The sequence below is a fragment of the Lampetra fluviatilis genome, chromosome 53 (assembly GCF_964198595.1).
Source record: "Lampetra fluviatilis chromosome 53, kcLamFluv1.1, whole genome shotgun sequence".
In the NCBI taxonomy this organism is placed as follows: domain Eukaryota; kingdom Metazoa; phylum Chordata; class Hyperoartia; order Petromyzontiformes; family Petromyzontidae; genus Lampetra; species Lampetra fluviatilis.
Window position 1 is genome coordinate 621,141 of NC_136327.1, and position 17,292 is coordinate 638,432.

Sequence of the window (17,292 nt, forward strand, 5' to 3'; positions counted from 1 at the left end):
CCAGCATCACATTTCTCTCCGTGCATGGTCGATCACATCTTTGTCCATACAAGACACATTTATGTTTGTCGCTAACATATAAACCCATATTTGCGCAGTGTTGTCACTTATGAGACATTTGGTGAATTACATATTTGCATTTGTGGCCACTGGGAGAGAGACAGATTGATTTTAACCACGCCGATCTGTTTCTGTTGTCGGATGGAAATAAGAATAGACATGTTTCACATTGGAATCTCCTTTGCCAGTAGCAAAATATAATAATTGTATTTTTTACCCTTTTATCTGGCAACAAAACTTTTACCACAGGTATGTGTGGCCTATGCAAACTCGGCGCCTTGCAATAGGTGTGTCTATTTGGTGTTGAACATCTAAACCTCTCCTGTGTAACTGCCAGGAAGGGTAGAGCCGATTCGTCTCGTCTTGTAATTTCGAAACTGGCAAAACAATGTCCCATAGAACTCCAGAGGTGTTTTCACATTGGCTATGACTTTGTATTGTCATTGTATGCAGCACGTTCTTCTCTACAAATGCAACAATTCACCTTCTTATGCATTTCATGAACAAACGAAGAGTAGAACAGCCCACATTGTGGACATTACTGCCGCTGTTGTGGATTTGCACCGTCCCCGGGTAACTGGCTCGATGGGACTTTCCGCATAACAAAGAAACATCGTTTGACATGAGACTCGAGGGCGCCAATGATCAAGTGCTAATTAGATTCGTAATTTCCCCTAACAAGTGTAAGGGTTGTGTTGTGTGGGGTAGTCTGCAAGACGACTTAACGACTTCACAGGCAGGCCGAGTTTAAAAGTAGCGGGGCCACTGACAACCAACTTCGTCGGTGATGCCACCACACCAATCTGATTGGAAGGCATCGGACCATTCGCATCAGATTGGTACAAAACGAAGCGGTGGGAAGAGTAAAATGATGACTAAAGGATGCTTGATAACCCTTGGAAAGGGGGATTGGGGTAAGAGAGGAGAACTGCTAGAAAGGGTGGCACAGGATGTAGAAGGGCACATTCTAGAGCAAAGCCTCTATAAGTGTGGTCTCTACGTGTGTGTACATTGTCTGAGAATAAACTATAATGTTGAGCTATACTCACCAAAGTCCTTTTCACAAGTAACATTTGATACCTCAGATTACAACTAACAATAAAAGGGATATTTACATTCTCTTTGGTTCTTGCTGTAAAGTCACGAAGTTAGAAATAAAAAATAAAAAAATATTTCCGTGGCTTTACCGAAATAACCAAAGATTATTGGATGCTTGCAGTCACGAAAGCTTCAAATCGGGATATTTTCAAGTACTGCTTAATAAATACATTAGTTTTTATCGATAAAAAAACGAATGTGTAATTTCGATTCCAACATTTGGAGTCGGACGTAGGGATAGAGTAGACTCGAACAAAACATCGATTCTCATCGGAATATCCGTGACGGGCACTGAGATCGACTCTCCATCCCTGCACCCGACTCCTTGTTGCGGGCTGTGTCATGAAGATGGTCTCCCCCTGCTCCGCTCTGCGTGGGGTTCCTCCAGATTAGCCCAGTTTCCTCCCATAGCGCACTCCGCATGCCGCACCCCTCCCCTCATTAATACTCATGAGCGGTGACGTCACTCCGCATGCCGCACCCCTCCCCTCATTAATATTCATGAGCGGTGACGTCACTCCGCATGCCGCACCCCTCCCCTCATTAATACTCATGAGCGGTGACGTCACTCCGCATGCCGCACCCCTCCCCTCATTAATATTCATGAGCGGTGACGTCACTCCGCATGCCGCACCCCTCCCCTCATTAATATTCATGAGCGGTGACGTCACTCCGCATGCCGCACCCCTCCCCTCACTATTATTCATGAGCGGTGACGTCACTCCACATGCCGCACCCCTCCCCAGTAACCATTAACAGGTGACGTCACTCCACATGGGGCACCCCCCTCATTAATAATCATGAGCTGAACAATTTTTCTATTGAATATTTCAGATTTATTGCAATATACAGCCGTCCTTAGACGGGCAAAAAAGTTCATAGTATTATAGTATTATAATAGTATTATAGTAGTATTATATTATTATAATAGTACTATTATAATACTATAGTATTATAATAGTACTATTATAATACAGTAGTATTATAATAGTATAATAGTAGTATTATAATAGTATAATAGTAGTATTATAATAGTATTATAATAGTACTATAATAGTATTATTATAGTATTATAATACTATTATAATAGTATAACAGTAGTATATTAGTACTATTATAATAGTAATATTATAATAGTACTATTATAGTAGTATTATAATAGTATAATAATAGCACTATAATAGTATTATTCTGTCGGCATGAGTTGCCACGCGCTGACAAGAGAGAACTGGGAACCCAGGAAGCGGGATCCGGTTCCACGCGGGGGCCACAGCCCGAGATCACTTCCGGTTCCTCTCGGGATCCGGTTCCTTTTCGCCGCTCCTCCATTTATAGAAAAGCGTCGCCTCGCTCCCATCTCGTCGCGGACTCTCACTCCCCTCCGAGCGGCTCGGTGAGTCACAGACTCACGCACACAAGTGGAACCGAGGCAGCGACCGTTGTCGTCTGTTGTCTTTTTTACAATATATTAATCTTTTTTTTGTACCGCGTGAAGCGTTTTCCCCTCGCGATGCCCGCCGCGTTGCCTGGACGCGGCGGCCGCCTTCGACGTCGCGTTCCCCGCAGCGCCGCACAGGCAAGCGGCGTGGTCCTGTCAGGGTCCGGGCGTACCGACTAGGCCCAAGCCGGTAACAATGTATTTATTTGAAGAAAATCAATATTTGCGATCTCGTTTATTAGCGCCTTTGTTGCGTGTCATTCGTAAACGAGCAACGAAGCAATCCCCGAGTGAGAGACGTCGTTTGAGAGAGGGGTCGCACGCGCTCCTGGACCTCGCCGCCGGGCGCTCTTCACGGCAGATCTCTGCAATGGCGTCACGAGGCGACGGCTCCTGCCGCAACTTTAATCGGGGGGATTTTTCCCGTCCATCGTGAGCCGAAGGCGTCCTCCACGACTCGCGTTAGGCAGCCCGGGATCACCCGGCACGGTGTTCGCGACGTTGGATTGTGCGTCCCGGCTTGCCTGTGGGGGGGGGGGGGTCCTGCTTTCGGTTTTATCATCAAAAGATACGTTGGTCGTTTTCTCCCACGAGCCCGTTGTGTAACCCCCACGAGGCCGTTGTATAACTCCGTGCGTATCGAACTACCACCCGTGGTAGTGGGGGGGGGAGCAGTGGCGCATTAGCGCAGTGCGTTCACGTGAGTTCGATTCACATCCACGGCGAACATCGGTGGCGAGTGATGTCTGGGCCCTCCCGCCTCATCGCCAACTCGCACTCGGCAAAGACATTGCCAGGACTGGAAGGCGTGGGGAAGCCTTGATCCAGGCGTGGGGAAGCCTTGATCCAGCCCTGGGCTTGCGATGGGATGTTAAAACAGTGACGTTGACGAAGTGCTGTGTTTTAGTGCGAACAGTGAAGTATTATAATCGGTTTCATGTCCGTATTTACGGATGCGTACAGTATCAAGGAACGAAAACTGACGCTGCGACATACCTTGACCCTTGTACGCCTTTGGGCTTATGCAATGTATCGTAACAAAGGCGTCAACCAGTTTGTTACATGATTGTACTGTATAATAGTGCTGTAGACAACCGCCGCTGCTGTTGCCATAGTAGGCAAGTGCATTGTGTTAGGGGCTTTCTTTGTTTGATGTGGTGTTGGGGTGTATAGCGTGACGTCGTGGGGGTTTTTATAATGTCTTTATATATGGATGCTGCAATTTAACACCAATCAACAAGACAATGTAAAGCATTTGTAGTTTGAGAAACTGGGTTGGGAATGTTGGTCTGTGCAAGCATCTTCTGGAAATCCTGTTCCGTCATTTGTGTAGATTATTTAAGGCCGAGCACTATAAATGGAAAGGAAACTTAACATACTGCACTGCTGTTAGTGGCGTAAATGACAGCTCAGTTGAGTCATCTTTCGAAAAATAATACTTGCAAATGAACAACATTAGCCCCACCCACGATGAGGTATAAATATTTCATGAAAACTACGTCCGTATGTAGGTGAGGCTTACATGACAAAGCACAACCCGCAGTGTCGGCGTGGAAGGTTTCATTTTGAAGACCCGATTAGCATGCCGGTGTGCCTCTGGTTGTTTTAAAATTAACGTACGATATCGATGGCTAAATAGGGCTAACGATTTAGAAACGGAACTGCTAGTTTTTCATACTGACGTTAACAAGGAGTCTTGTTGTCATAAGTAAAGGTACAGCTCTTGAAATTGCTTGCTCACTCCACTGCTGGCGGAAGTACCTCCAAGTATTTGGCCTTGTGCTGTCCAGACATCTGGGAAGAGGTGTGAGTACCCACACTTTACCCCGCAATGTGTGTGATCTGCTCATGGACCAACTGGCGTATTCGTCTCTACGACTGGGAGTGGCCCTTGTTTCAAGTGCCGCGCCGGGAGCTCGGAGCGGCAACCTTGCTGTACAAGGGCAGCGTGCTAATGATTACACCGCCTGCTGCGGCTTTGTATTGAGGATTTTAAAAAACGTGTTTCTAACGTCTGCACTAAACCTGTTGTGCAGTTTGCTCTGTTGACGAAGGATTAAGCAGCCTAACAAGATGGTAAAGGAGACTGCTTATTACGATCTGCTGGGTGTGAAGCCGAACTCCACTGCAGATGAGTTGAAGAAGGCTTACAGAAAACTCGCCCTTAAGTATCACCCCGACAAAAACCCCAATGAGGGGGAAAAGGTATGGACCCCATTTGTTATCCTTTATCATCACCAGCAAGGATCATTTCATTCGTAATTAGCCTGCACATCTTCTCTAATTCCCATTTTTATGTCTGAGACTAATTCCAAGCATGTGCACTTTACATTTTTGTTCAAATTGTTTTGTTAATTGCTTTGTTTCTGACCTTTACGTCTTAGCAATTAGTATGCACTGAAAACATCTTTTAAGATTGCTTTTTTTGAGATGGCTCTGTTTTTCTCCTTCAATCATGAAAACCAATGCAGCAGATCTCCAATAATCCGCATTGATGTGGAGATGATATAGCCATCCTGTAATCCGCGGAGCACTCACAAATAGGCGGAGAAATGTTTGTACCGACGCGGTGTGCCACAAATTATTGGAGGAAAGCGCCACAAGATTGCATTAATCCTTGAAACATTCGTGGGTTACGGGGGATGCATGGCATGTGACTAGCGGATAAATTAAACTGCAATAAATTGTCGGATTATAAGGTAGTGGCTTTTACTGAGACACAAATGGTGCAGATCTGCCATATGGGTCTAGGTCAAGGGTTGGCAACCAAAATAAAAATAACAAGAATAGCCATCTTTATAATTTGGTTAAAAAAATCTCCACCCGCAATGCATGTGAATGCGAGCCGGTTCTTAATAAATAACATCACAAAGCAGTTCTTAAAGAGCCGAATGCAGCTCCAGAGCTGCAGGTTGCCGACCCCTGGTCTCTGAAAGGTTTCTTTGTCATATTTAGAGCGAATAGCCAAGTCTAGCAAAAAAAATATTGCTTTTTTTTAAACAAATGTTGATGCAAAACAGCTCCTGTGTGCTGATGCAAAACAAATCAATATTTCCAAATAAATAAATATTAAATCAGCATTTCCCTGTAGCTCCACTTCTGCAGCCTCAGGTTAGCCCCATCCATTTCTCCACTTTGTGGTGTTTGCTCCGTGAAGCCGTTTCAACCTTCTACGGTGCGCTGCGGATTAAGGGAGCAATCGTGAACTGGGAATAATCTGCAAATTACAGGAAGTCTGGATTATTGGAGCACGGTTATTGGAGTTGTGTATTGCTCAAGTATGTACACGTGCAACCATTTGTTAATCCACTGCTGGATGAGGGCCTTCCCATGCCGTGGGGGTTATTTAGCCATACTTACCCATCCTGATCAATGTGGGCAAGATGTGTAAAAATTAATCTTATGTACAGTGCGACATTTAATTTTGCCTCCCTTCCCTCTGGTGCCCATCACCCAGCCCCACAACATCTGACAACTTAATGTACCCTGTAGTCACCCATCCTAAGACTGTGCTTATCTTCTGGGGTCTGAGATGGAGAACACAACGGGTGGTTTGGTTGTAGGGTGTTATGTTTTAACGCTGAACAAAAAGTTGCAATTACAAAAGTATGATTATTCTACTCGTGGCTTCTGTTTTGTCGCATTAACAGTTCAAGCAGATATCTCAGGCTTATGAAGTCCTGTCAGATGTGAAGAAACGGGAGCTCTACGACCGGGGTGGGGAGCAGGCCATCAAGGAGGGCGGCGCAGGCGGTAGCGGAGGATTCAGCTCGCCCATGGACATCTTCAACATGTTCTTCGGAGGTGGAGGAAGCATGCAACGTGAGACAAAAGGTATCTGGAACACGCCCAATAGAAGTGTACCGCAATCTGATCCTAAAGTGTCTTTGTTTCGAATTGAGTGTTATATTTGTTTTGTGATTGAGAAGGCAATTTAATCTGAAGCTAGGGTGGGGGGGCTCATCCAGCAGTTGATTTAAAAAAGGGCTGAACATGTATCCCGTTTACATGCAGTGTGTGTGCTGGACATTGTAAGTGCAACAGTTCACAAGACTGTTATAAATGGCAGCGTTGCTGTTGTAGGAAGGTTCCACTGACACATGTGATCTTATTTCAGGAAAGAATGTGGTGCATCAGATATCTGTGAGCTTGGAGGATCTTTATAACGGAGCTACACGCAAGCTTTCCATGCAGAAAAATGTCATCTGCGACAAATGCGAAGGTGAGTCAAACTTTCTCGTGACAAAGCCATTATAAATATGCAAATCTCATTTATAAGTAACGACTGAGTTTTAGTTCATGATATCCTATAGAGAAAAATCTACATTTTGCGTTATTATGGTAAGTTTTTCTATCCAGTCGAGAACTTAGGGAGATGCGGAGTGAATTTGATGTTTCTGGGAATGCTTAGTTTGCACGGTGTTGGGTTGTTTGCATTCATTAACCGCATTTCCATGGCCGCGTTGTTTGCATCCATTAACCAAGTTCGCACTGGCAATTGTGTAGAAGTGACATTGGGAGCCATCTGAAAGCCATAAATATTCCGAGTACTTGGGAAATACAGATTTAATGCGACTTCATCTAGATACACAAATAAGTTGGTTAAGAGCGGTTAACTGCCGAACCATAAAAAAAAAGTTACGTTACTGTAAGCAAGTTTGTTCGATGAAATTCTTAACATCCGCATAATATACATTTCATAGACACATTATTTACCTTTCCGTGATAAATCTTGATATTTTTTTAGAGCCTTAGCATGGAGTTACTAATATTCTCGAGAAAGTTAGGGAGGTGAGACTTAGTTTTGGCACTTATTGAGAAGAGACAAAGTATATGTGATGAGCAGGGATATGGAGGAGATGCCAATTGAGGATATGAGGAATAGAGGGTCACCGAGGGTGAGATGAAAGGATGTGGATAGAGATACAGGGTTAGTTTAACACGTAGGCTTTCGCGACTAATGTTATCTGTAATAAAGGTTTTTTTTTGGGCTAGATCTCGTAAACAACACAGCCAATTAGGAAGGTTTGTCACGTAAACAAAACGTGCCAATTACTTACTGCTTCAGCACACCGCTGGTGTGTTGGAGAGTAAACCCACAACATTTACAATCCGAGTACGACATTTTGCAGGTGATGATGACATCCAGCTTCATCGGGTGATTAGCCAGAATTGTGAAGTCCTCCTGTTTTGGTCTTAATTGAGCAATGGTGACCCCATGCAACAACAACGGGTCTTTTGGCTTTGAAGAATGAGCGTGGTTTAATCTTAAAGCAACCAAAATGGGTGCCCCCGTGGGGTAATGACTGTATACTCGGTGTGCTGCTGCGTCTTCGGCGTGTTTGTGTTTTGTGCAGGACGTGGCGGCAAGAAGGGTGCTGTGGAGCGGTGCCCGGAGTGCCGGGGCTCGGGCGTGCAGGTGCACATCCGCCAGATCGCGCCAGGCTTCGTACAGCAGATCCAGCGCGAGTGCTCCGACTGCAGCGGGGAGGGAGAGCGCATAAAAGCAAAGGACCGGTGCAAGAACTGCAACGGGAAGAAGATCCTCAAGGAGAAGAAGATTTTAGAAGTGCACATCGACAAAGGTGAAGATACCTTTTTAAATCCTTTATATTAAGTTCGCTTGCTTGCTTGCGTGCTTGCTTGCTTATGACCGTGCAAATCTTTCGGTCGTTTTTTAACCCACTTCCCGTGATCCAATCGAGCTGACATTTTCCACACAGACTCGTTGTGCCAGACAATTAATGTTCGTGAAAAAAAATTCCCAAAATGTTACACTTTTTAGGCAAAAAAAAATATTTTACATATATTCAAATAGAACTCATTCATCGCTTTGGCTGAACGTCACAGTATAAGAGCCCAGAGCGTAACCCCTCCACAGGCCGTGGCGGAGTAGCGCAGTTGGTAGCGCCCTCGCTTCCCATGCCAAAGGTCGCGGGATCGATCCTTTATATTAAGTTCGCTGCCACGCATATAAAGGATTTATAGTGAAAAACTTTGTTTTTACGGGTTATACTTATTACCGATTGCTTTCGTCTATCGCAGGTTAAGCCCCGATTATTTTTGTCACAGCCAGTTCACCTCCAAGTTGATTTTAACAACTGCCCCCAGAGTAGCTTTAATAATACAATTAACCCTTAATTTTCACGCTGTTTATAATCGTGGTGTTGTTTGTTTGCATCAAAATTATTGCAGTGTGATTGGGAATTCACGGCGTTGTCTTAAATATTTGCGGCTGTATAAGACGACTACCCAACGAGAAGTACTGTATGTAGTATACCAATGCATGGGAGTGGCGTCGATGTTGAGACCGTGAAAGTTCCCCATGTGACGCTCCTCCTCAGTCCACCTGCTGCTGCTTCACTGACACACGAGCCTCGTTCCTGTACAGTTTTATAATTGGGCACCGTTTTACCGCGAGTCATGGCCCTAAACGAAAAGTGACACAATACCATAAAATATTAATATATTCATTTGTATTTGCACTTTTACATATGTTTTATGTTCGTCATTATTAGAGGTAAGTTAGCACAATAATATACAGTATGTATTTTATATATATTAATATAGTTTGTTTAAACATCATATATGTTTATGCCCCCGACATATTTTCCTCGTAAGCTTTGAGTGTTAATATTCGCGACGTTCTGCAGGAACATATCCCCGCGAATATTAATATTTTTCTGTAGATAATTGCCTGGGCAACACCCACATTTAAGCACCCATTGGAAGCCAACTCGTGACCAGTTTTCCAACTGTCCATCTCTGGCTTTGAGTAACTGCTGTAGGGGGTGATTCCCAGCACCAGGCAATGTTCCAACCTCTGCTCATGGGAGTGTGATTCTCAGTTAATCTGAACGTCAGTCTGCCACCAAAACAAGGTGTATAAAATGTCAGTGCCCAAGTTTCTGCATTATAAAATTGTAATCTTTGGGTCTTTCGGTAAAGTCACGTAGATAGGTAAAAAAACTACGACGTTTCGATCGCAACACAAGCGGTCGTCATCAGGAAAAGGGGGTTGGCCTCTAAGGCAAACTGTTTATAAAGGTTTAAAATGGGCGTAGCCTAAGTGGCGGTAGCATGGGTGGGGTAGCTAATGTTAATGTAAGGGATTAAAAACGGTGTCCCCCAAGCAGCATGTAGGGTGGTGCTGCCAGGTAATTAGACACACTGGTGGTGGTGGAGGTTGCTGCTGGAGGTGATGGTAGTAGTGGGCAGTGATGGTCCTGGTGGTGGGCTTCCACCAATTAAAGGGCTGCAAGGTCTAAAATGGAAACACTACAGCCAGTTATGACTTAAACTGGTTGATAACGTCCTTCCAGTGATTGCTGAGTTTGTAACCATCTTCTCGGTTGAAATTGTGTGTGTATATATTAATGGCTTCATGAACGAATGTTTATTTATAGCCAGTGGGTTTGCAAAGTACCTTCGTCTTAAAGAAATCAATTTCGTGTGAGCCCACTGCATTCAAGCAATTATCAGCCACGGCCGCAGTATTGGTCCTACCATGTTTCGGATCTACCTTATGTTCACGAACACGGTCCGAGACATGTCGCTTGGTTTCCCCAATGCAACTGCTGCCGCAAATACAGCTTAGTTTGTAGACGCCGGGGTATTGCATGTCAGAGATCACATGCTTCACAGATGGGATCGGATCACGAATTTTATGTACTGTTAAATCGAACCAGGATCTTGTTTGCTCATGATTTTGGAATATTTTTGGTGACCCCTGCTATGTATATGGCAAGGTGATGGTTTTGATTGGGTCCTCAGATGGTTCTTTCCCAACGGTTGGGGTGATAGCTTTACGGATAGTCTGAATATCCATTCGTCTTGAGGGCTTGGTGTATGTGTTCCGGTTCACTGGCGAGGTGATGACGGTCGGAAATACATCGATCTCTATGGTGTAGAGTTTTGATGAGGGAATTCTTCTGGGATGGATGGTGGTGGCAGTCAGGTTTTAGGTAGGCATCCGTATGGGTGGCATTCCTGTAAACAGTGGCCCATTGAGCCATCTGGTCTCTTTTCGATTAAAACATCCAAGAATGGTAGCTTGCCATCCTTTTACAACTCCATGGTGAGTTTGATGGCTGTGTGTATGGAATTGATGTGGTTGAGGAATTGGTTCAGAGCTGGTCAGCCATGTGGCCAGATGGTTGCATATAACCAAGGTTCTATATAGCCTAACTTTTTTCTTAGCATTCCAGCTTCTTCTAAGATTTATTTATTGACAATTAACAGCGCCCACACTACGCGGTAACGTGTTGCTAATGGCTGCATGCCTGGCCGTGTACAGGAATGACCGATAACCAGAAGATCTCGTTCTACGGAGAGGGCGACCAGGAACCCGGCCTGGACCCTGGAGATGTCATCATCGTGCTCGACCAGAAGGAGCACGACGTGTTCCGCAGGTGTGGGGGGTGGGGGGCACTGCTGCGTCTGGCAGAGACGTAGACCACAAACACAAAACAATAATTGCACACATTTGTCACATGCACAGTTTTTCTATGACTTTTTTTATGTGGGCCAGAAGGATTCAGCAGTGCGGGAAACCGCAGACAAGCAAGAGGGTAGCCAGAATTGGCACAAATAATTGCCAAAGCTCTCCGGACCTCTTGGGATGAGTGGCCATTCCATTCATGAGTGTTTATACATGTGGGAGGAAACTGGAGAACGCAGAGAAACCCCATGTGTGCTAGCCGGAGTTAACACTCAATCTCCGTACAGATGGAGATGATACACTTGCTGTACTGCCAAGCCTGGGGAAGCCAGGAGATGGCAACCTCGCAGCCTAAAGGGGTTTGGACATTTAAAAAAAAATGTGAGCCACCAACCCTTGTCTCTAGTTCTGGACTCAGGCATGCAGCATAGCTGCCATTAGCCAGCTACGGGTTTTCTAGTAAAATACACATTTTTATTGGTTTAGTGTGTTTTTAGTCAATGGAAACCCCACCCAAACGATGAGCATACTGAATATAGTTTATTCACAGATTTCTGAGAATGTCCGTTGCAGTGGACACTGAACTTCCACCAGCTGCCACCATCTTGAATCCAATGTCTTCTGTAGCAGTAGTAATATTTTCCTCCACTAGGTTGCCACACTGAATATATGGCGTCGTCTGAGGTATACTGCATGCGCTTAGAGGCATATGCACTGTGGCGAGAATGATAACAGAATCACAACAGTGCACGAGTGGATGTGATGCACCGCTTCAGAGAACTTTGCCCATCAGCTGTCTGTCAGGCATGTCCAGACAAAATGGACATGGTGTCATTCATGTGTTTGGCTTCAAAGCAAATTGACTGTTCTCATTCACAGCGTCAGGTATTTAATTGCTGGGCAATATGTTTAACTCATTTGTTTCACGTAGCAAGACAGACTTCATGAAGAGAAACCAAAATCCGTTTTTTACTAAGTTTGGAACTATTTTTATGCCCTGGTGTTTTTCATTGTATTTGTAAGTCGCTTTGAGATCCCTTGGAATTTAAGCAGTTAACAAATCCTAATCCTCAAACCCGTATTGGGGTGGCAGGGTGGCGCAGAGGTAACACTCGTGCCTCTCAACAAGAAACGCCTGGGTTTCATTCCCAACTCGGGCTTTTCTGTCGAGAGTTGTATATTTTCCCCCTATTCTGCATGGGTGTCCTCCAATAGCTAAAATAAACATATACATTGGTATTGGCCAAACATCCCAATGCTGAAAAATTACCTGCAAATGACTACATTTGGATTGCACACAGCTACATCGCCTCCAACTGTGAAAGCGTGACAGGGCCCTCCTGAAAGAGTCTTCAGACTGAAGTGGGGCTTTCCTGGGTAAACACACATAATAATCATGATAATCTTAATAAAGACAACTCTCTTGAGTTTCACGTGCACGCCGTTAAATGCGTTGTTTTCGTCCACAGAAAGGGACAGGATTTGCTGATGGAGATGGAGATCAGTCTCACAGAGGCTCTGTGCGGCTTCAGACGGCCCATCAAGACACTTGACAACCGCACCATCGTCATCACCTCCCACCCAGGTGCCTAAAAACTTCCCTTAACTCTACACAAAGTGATTGTTGCTAGGTGGTTTGCTTCAGATTGATAAGTATACATTTTAATATCCAACAGAGTTTTCAATGCTCAAATCTGTATTTGGGTTGTTACCACGTGTTAGGCATTGTCTGATATTTCGGTTGAATTCAATTCCCGGAGAAGTTGCAAGGACATGGAGCGAAATATCGGCCATTGTAATGCGTGGGACAACACAAACACGCTTCTCAAACCCACTAGCGGGTTCCAGGGGCTTCCAGATGAGGTCTTCCGTGACCCTAGCCCCAGTTCCTCCGCCCTGCCGGCACACACACACCGTGTATAAGCTCAACGGCGTGTGCACAAACTGTCCACCACAGTTGCCGCTGCTATACAGCAGTCGGCGCAATCTCACTGCATGTGTCATGCTTTGGCAATTACGTGACCTCGCCAAACTGCAATGCACAATAGCCTTGTTTTAGGGCACAAGATTCAATATTTTGACCATGTTATTTTTCAGCATTAGGACTGAAACAACTTTATCCTGGTTTCCCCCCTTGGTAGGAATCATTAATACAGTTAAGGCCGTCATTTCTATAGTTGCCATGCGCCTCCGAAAATTTGTGGACAAACCCTTCATGATCATCGTGGAGGGTGTCTGGCATTGCTTGAGGGGCAAAATAAACAAACTAACCAATCTCCACAAATGATGAGAAAGTGATGGAAACGTGCATGCTGACTGGAAACAAATGAGGGTTTATAACACGTGTAGAGAAAGGTGATTCCTTGAAATCGTATGGAAAAGTGCATGCAGGCTGAAAGCTATTCCAAAAGTCGTGCATGTATCAATTGCCTTCCCTCTGTGTTTACACTCGCAGGCGAAGTGATCAAGTACGATGCCATCAAGTGTGTGCTGAATGAAGGAATGCCGTTTCACCGCAACCCCTTCGAGAAAGGGCGTCTCATCATCCACTTCAAGGTGAGAGAGCCAGGCAGCACGTACAAGGTGCACAGCTGCTGGTTAGGGGCATTTATATCGATGCAATCGGTGACCCGGCTTGAACACTTCATTGGCCATTTCAGATACTGATTGTCACCATCACCATTGCCTTCATCATTCGTTGCTACCGTTTCAAAATTGTGCGTCTAAATGTTAGTGTGCTTCGTAGGTTTGAGTGGTGTTTTTGGCAGCAGAATCAATCATTGAGTGCACTAGTTTCAGATTGTAAGTCGTGAAATGTGAATGGGGGGGGGGGCTGCTTCTGTTTAGTTTTTCCATGTCCTAGAATTTGGAATATCTTCTGCTGGGTCAGAGCCCACCATGCTTGTGTGAGCTTGAGCAGAGGGATGGTCGACTTTTGTTTTGATGTGGTGATAGGGGTGGAGTGGTGTTACAGTGAATTACGAATCAGGCAACCCGAGTTTAATTCCCAGCCAGGGCTAACAGTAGTGAACTATATCAGAACAGGTCCTAGCTCCCCCTTCACCAGCCTTCACTGACCGGTGGTGTGCAGTATAATGAAAAAAGAACCCCAACATGACACGGAGATGCCTTGATCCAATATTGGATAACAACGATTTGTTTTAGCATGGCACACTCTACGCCAGAGCATCTCGGAGCACTTTACACTCGATAAGTGGCTTGTATTTCATCTCAAACTTTTGAAACGGTACCCCAAGTGGCAGCTGTCCTTGTGTATAGCACAAGGTGACTTGGCACCTGGCCGGCAAGAGGACATTGGTCAACCAGTAGGAGGACGATAATTGAAGTGTAATGCCAATTGAATAACTTGGGAGTAATTTTCAAACTTGGTCCATGACACGATGACCTACTCGTTGTGAATGACATCACCGGATCTTTTCACGTCCACAGTGAAGTAGACTGCGTTCATTTTATGGTTAGTGCACCAGCCCTGTTAGATTCTGAGAACCTCTGCAACGAGTGGTAAATGCACTACTGCTGGTTCCCAAAGAGCTGTACACACATGCAAGCTGGCACCAAAACAACAACTGTGCGACGTCGCATGGACCAACTAATGGGATTCGCTCACTCACAGGTGTCGTTCCCGGAAGCCGGCTGGCTGGAGGTGGATCGGCTCGGCGAGCTCCGCTCTCTCCTGCCCAGCCCTCCGGAGCCGATGGTCACCGAGGAGATGGAGGAAGCGCATCTCACCAACATCGACCCGACGCAACGGCGCGGGCACAACGGGGACGTGTACGATGACGAGGACGGCCCGCAGCACGGCGGCGTGCAGTGCCGTACGGCCTAAGGGTCTGCCCCCCCCCCCCCAAGCCACCAACCGCCACACACGCACACGCAGCACATTCTCTACATGCACGGCTTCATGCCGGTCACTGTAAGCGCCAGTGCGTTTGTTGTAAATCCCATCCCTATGGCAGATTTTTCATCCTCGGTGCGCACAATTGTTCTCTCGCAAACCGTATAAACCTTGACGCGCGTTCATGTCGTGGTGGCGTTTGGTGTGTCACGGCCTAAAATAGTTGCTCCGCTGTAAACCTGCTCATTCGTCACGAGACAAGTTTGCGATGCAGGGTAAAGATGTCGACGGAGCGATTTACCTGAAGGCTGCTGCATAAACCAGTTGCGGAACGGAGTGGGAATGGAGTCAAGGAGAGCATGGAGTTTGCCAAGCTGTGCTTGTACTAAGAGGCTGTCTTTCATCGTAACATGAAATATCTTGCCAGCATTTTCCTGATTTATGTTTTGGTGAACTTGTGCCCAAGCTCATGAACCGGGTCGGTCAGCAGATAGATTTCATTTCGGCTCTATGGCACTTTTTTTAGTGGATCACAAGATACTCCGAGAATGGTGGGGAGCAAGGCATTGTAACCACAGCTGTATCGAGCCAGTGCTGGCATCTGTTTCGTTTATACTTCATAGCCTGGAATTAGCAGCAGTCTTGTTGTAAGTGGTTCCTGAGATGTATAATTTCCTACCGGTACTCACCTTGATAGCAAAATCCAACATGGCTCATAAATAAGTAATGAAATACCTTGAGGGGGGGGTTATTTTAAACATTCTGTAATCCAGAAGCGATACGTTTCACATTTGCCAACACGCAAGACTCGTGACAGTAAAATGACACCCTTTGACACAAGGCGCTTGCTCCATGGTCTGTACAGCGAGCTGGTATGTGTTAAGCATGCGACCTACTGACCCCTGTCCTGCACCCATCCACATCACAGCTGACACCCGCGTTGCCACGAGAGAATGGCCTCTTTGCTGCAATAATATTCAGCTTCCGATCTGCTTGGTTTGTTCGAATTGTAAATTTGTGGTTAAATACTTGTGGAATTTACTCATTAATTCACGCTAAGTTGTCTCTTATTCAGGAGGGTTGACATTTAGCAGCTTTGCACAATACATAATTTAAGAAAAACATGTAACTTACATAGGTTAATAGTGGAATACCCTGCGAACTGCAACATATACTGAAAAGATAACCTGAAATTTTAATGGATGTGCATTACCCTCCTCAGCCTACCGCTGGTTTTGGTCGATTTACCGTGTGGTCTTGGAAGTCTACTTGGTAGGTTTTTGCCGCAGTGAATGGTGCCGGCTGCCACTTGCTCATCAGCTCGATGGCTGCACACTTGGGAGTTTCGCTACACCTCAAACGTGTGGGATGCAACAGGGAGCACTTTAGAGTGTTCTGGGTGCATAGGTGGACTTTGTTTGGTAACTAAATATTTAAAATACTGTCATGGCAACTTCACCAAACTTGTAAAGTTACACCTTGCCATTTATAGCCACGTGCTCTTGATGAAGGATGTTGGCCAGGTTTAAATGAAAACACAGGTGCCACGAATGGTGGCACTACCAGCCAATGCATTTAAAACATTTTCTGAGCAACCACTGGTAACCACAGTGCCTCAAAGTAGTATAGAGTTTGAGAGGGGAGAGGGGGGGGGCGTGTTTGTTTTACAAAGGTGTAATTGAGCCAGCCTTTACGTCTTCTGCAACTGCCTGTGTGCATATTTGCAAATAATTTCATTGGAACCTGCAAAGAATCTGACATGAGTCCACCCACCCCAGAATTTGCAAGACTTGCTGGTGCAGTCGGAACTGATGGAATTATGATCACATCTCGCCACATTTGCGAATGCTGCAAGTCGGCACTACGTTTGAGCGAGGACATAGTGGAATGGTTTACTGTAGGGGTGTGGGATTGTTTTCCACTTGGTTACACGTTTCGATAATTGGAAACACGTTGAGCCCTAATTTGTTATGAGATGCTGCCAAAGTGTTTTCATGTCACCTACCAGAGCTATCCGAAAGCCCCCCCCCCCCTTACCTGCTTTAAGGGGAGTATCGCAAATTGAAGTGTCCTGATAAAAGTCGGCATTGTAAAAATATATATACCTTAAACCCAGTTTGTCATCCTTTTGCCACTGAGGAGGTTAAACGTCACCGTTTGATTTGGGTTATTCCAGCGGCAAAACCAGGGACCGAATAATGATCTTTGCACTTGGCGAGGATTGCAGAGCGTGTTCACAAAACGAAGCTGTCTAGTTTGGCCGTTGCAAGAACATTCATTTCTTGTAAAATGTTTATCTAAAATAATCTGTATTGTAGAGTATGGTGTGTATTATAAACATTAAAAATAAAAGGGGCTGAAGCCCAATCCAGTGGCCAGGTGACATGCATCGTGTTCTGT

General features: G+C 45.3%; 1 protein-coding gene across 2 annotated transcripts; it reads left to right on the forward strand.

The window, feature by feature from the left end:
- Positions 1 to 2,433: 2,433 nt before the first annotated feature.
- LOC144949225 (dnaJ homolog subfamily A member 1-like) lies at positions 2,434 to 17,266 on the forward strand. 2 transcript variants are annotated; one of them, XM_078879119.1, is made up of 9 exons: positions 2,434 to 2,551; positions 4,633 to 4,801; positions 6,247 to 6,430; positions 6,714 to 6,818; positions 7,954 to 8,181; positions 10,893 to 11,007; positions 12,506 to 12,621; positions 13,492 to 13,592; positions 14,671 to 17,266. In XM_078879119.1, the coding sequence occupies exons 2-9, from the start codon at positions 4,670 to 4,672 to the stop codon at positions 14,881 to 14,883; spliced, it is 1,194 nt and encodes a 397-aa protein (XP_078735245.1). In that variant the 5' UTR covers positions 2,434 to 2,551; positions 4,633 to 4,669; the 3' UTR covers positions 14,884 to 17,266. The 2 variants fall into 2 exon arrangements, with proteins under 2 accessions (XP_078735245.1, XP_078735246.1); XM_078879120.1 differs by lacking the exon at positions 2,434 to 2,551 and adding an exon at positions 2,634 to 2,734.
- Positions 17,267 to 17,292: the final 26 nt, after the last annotated feature.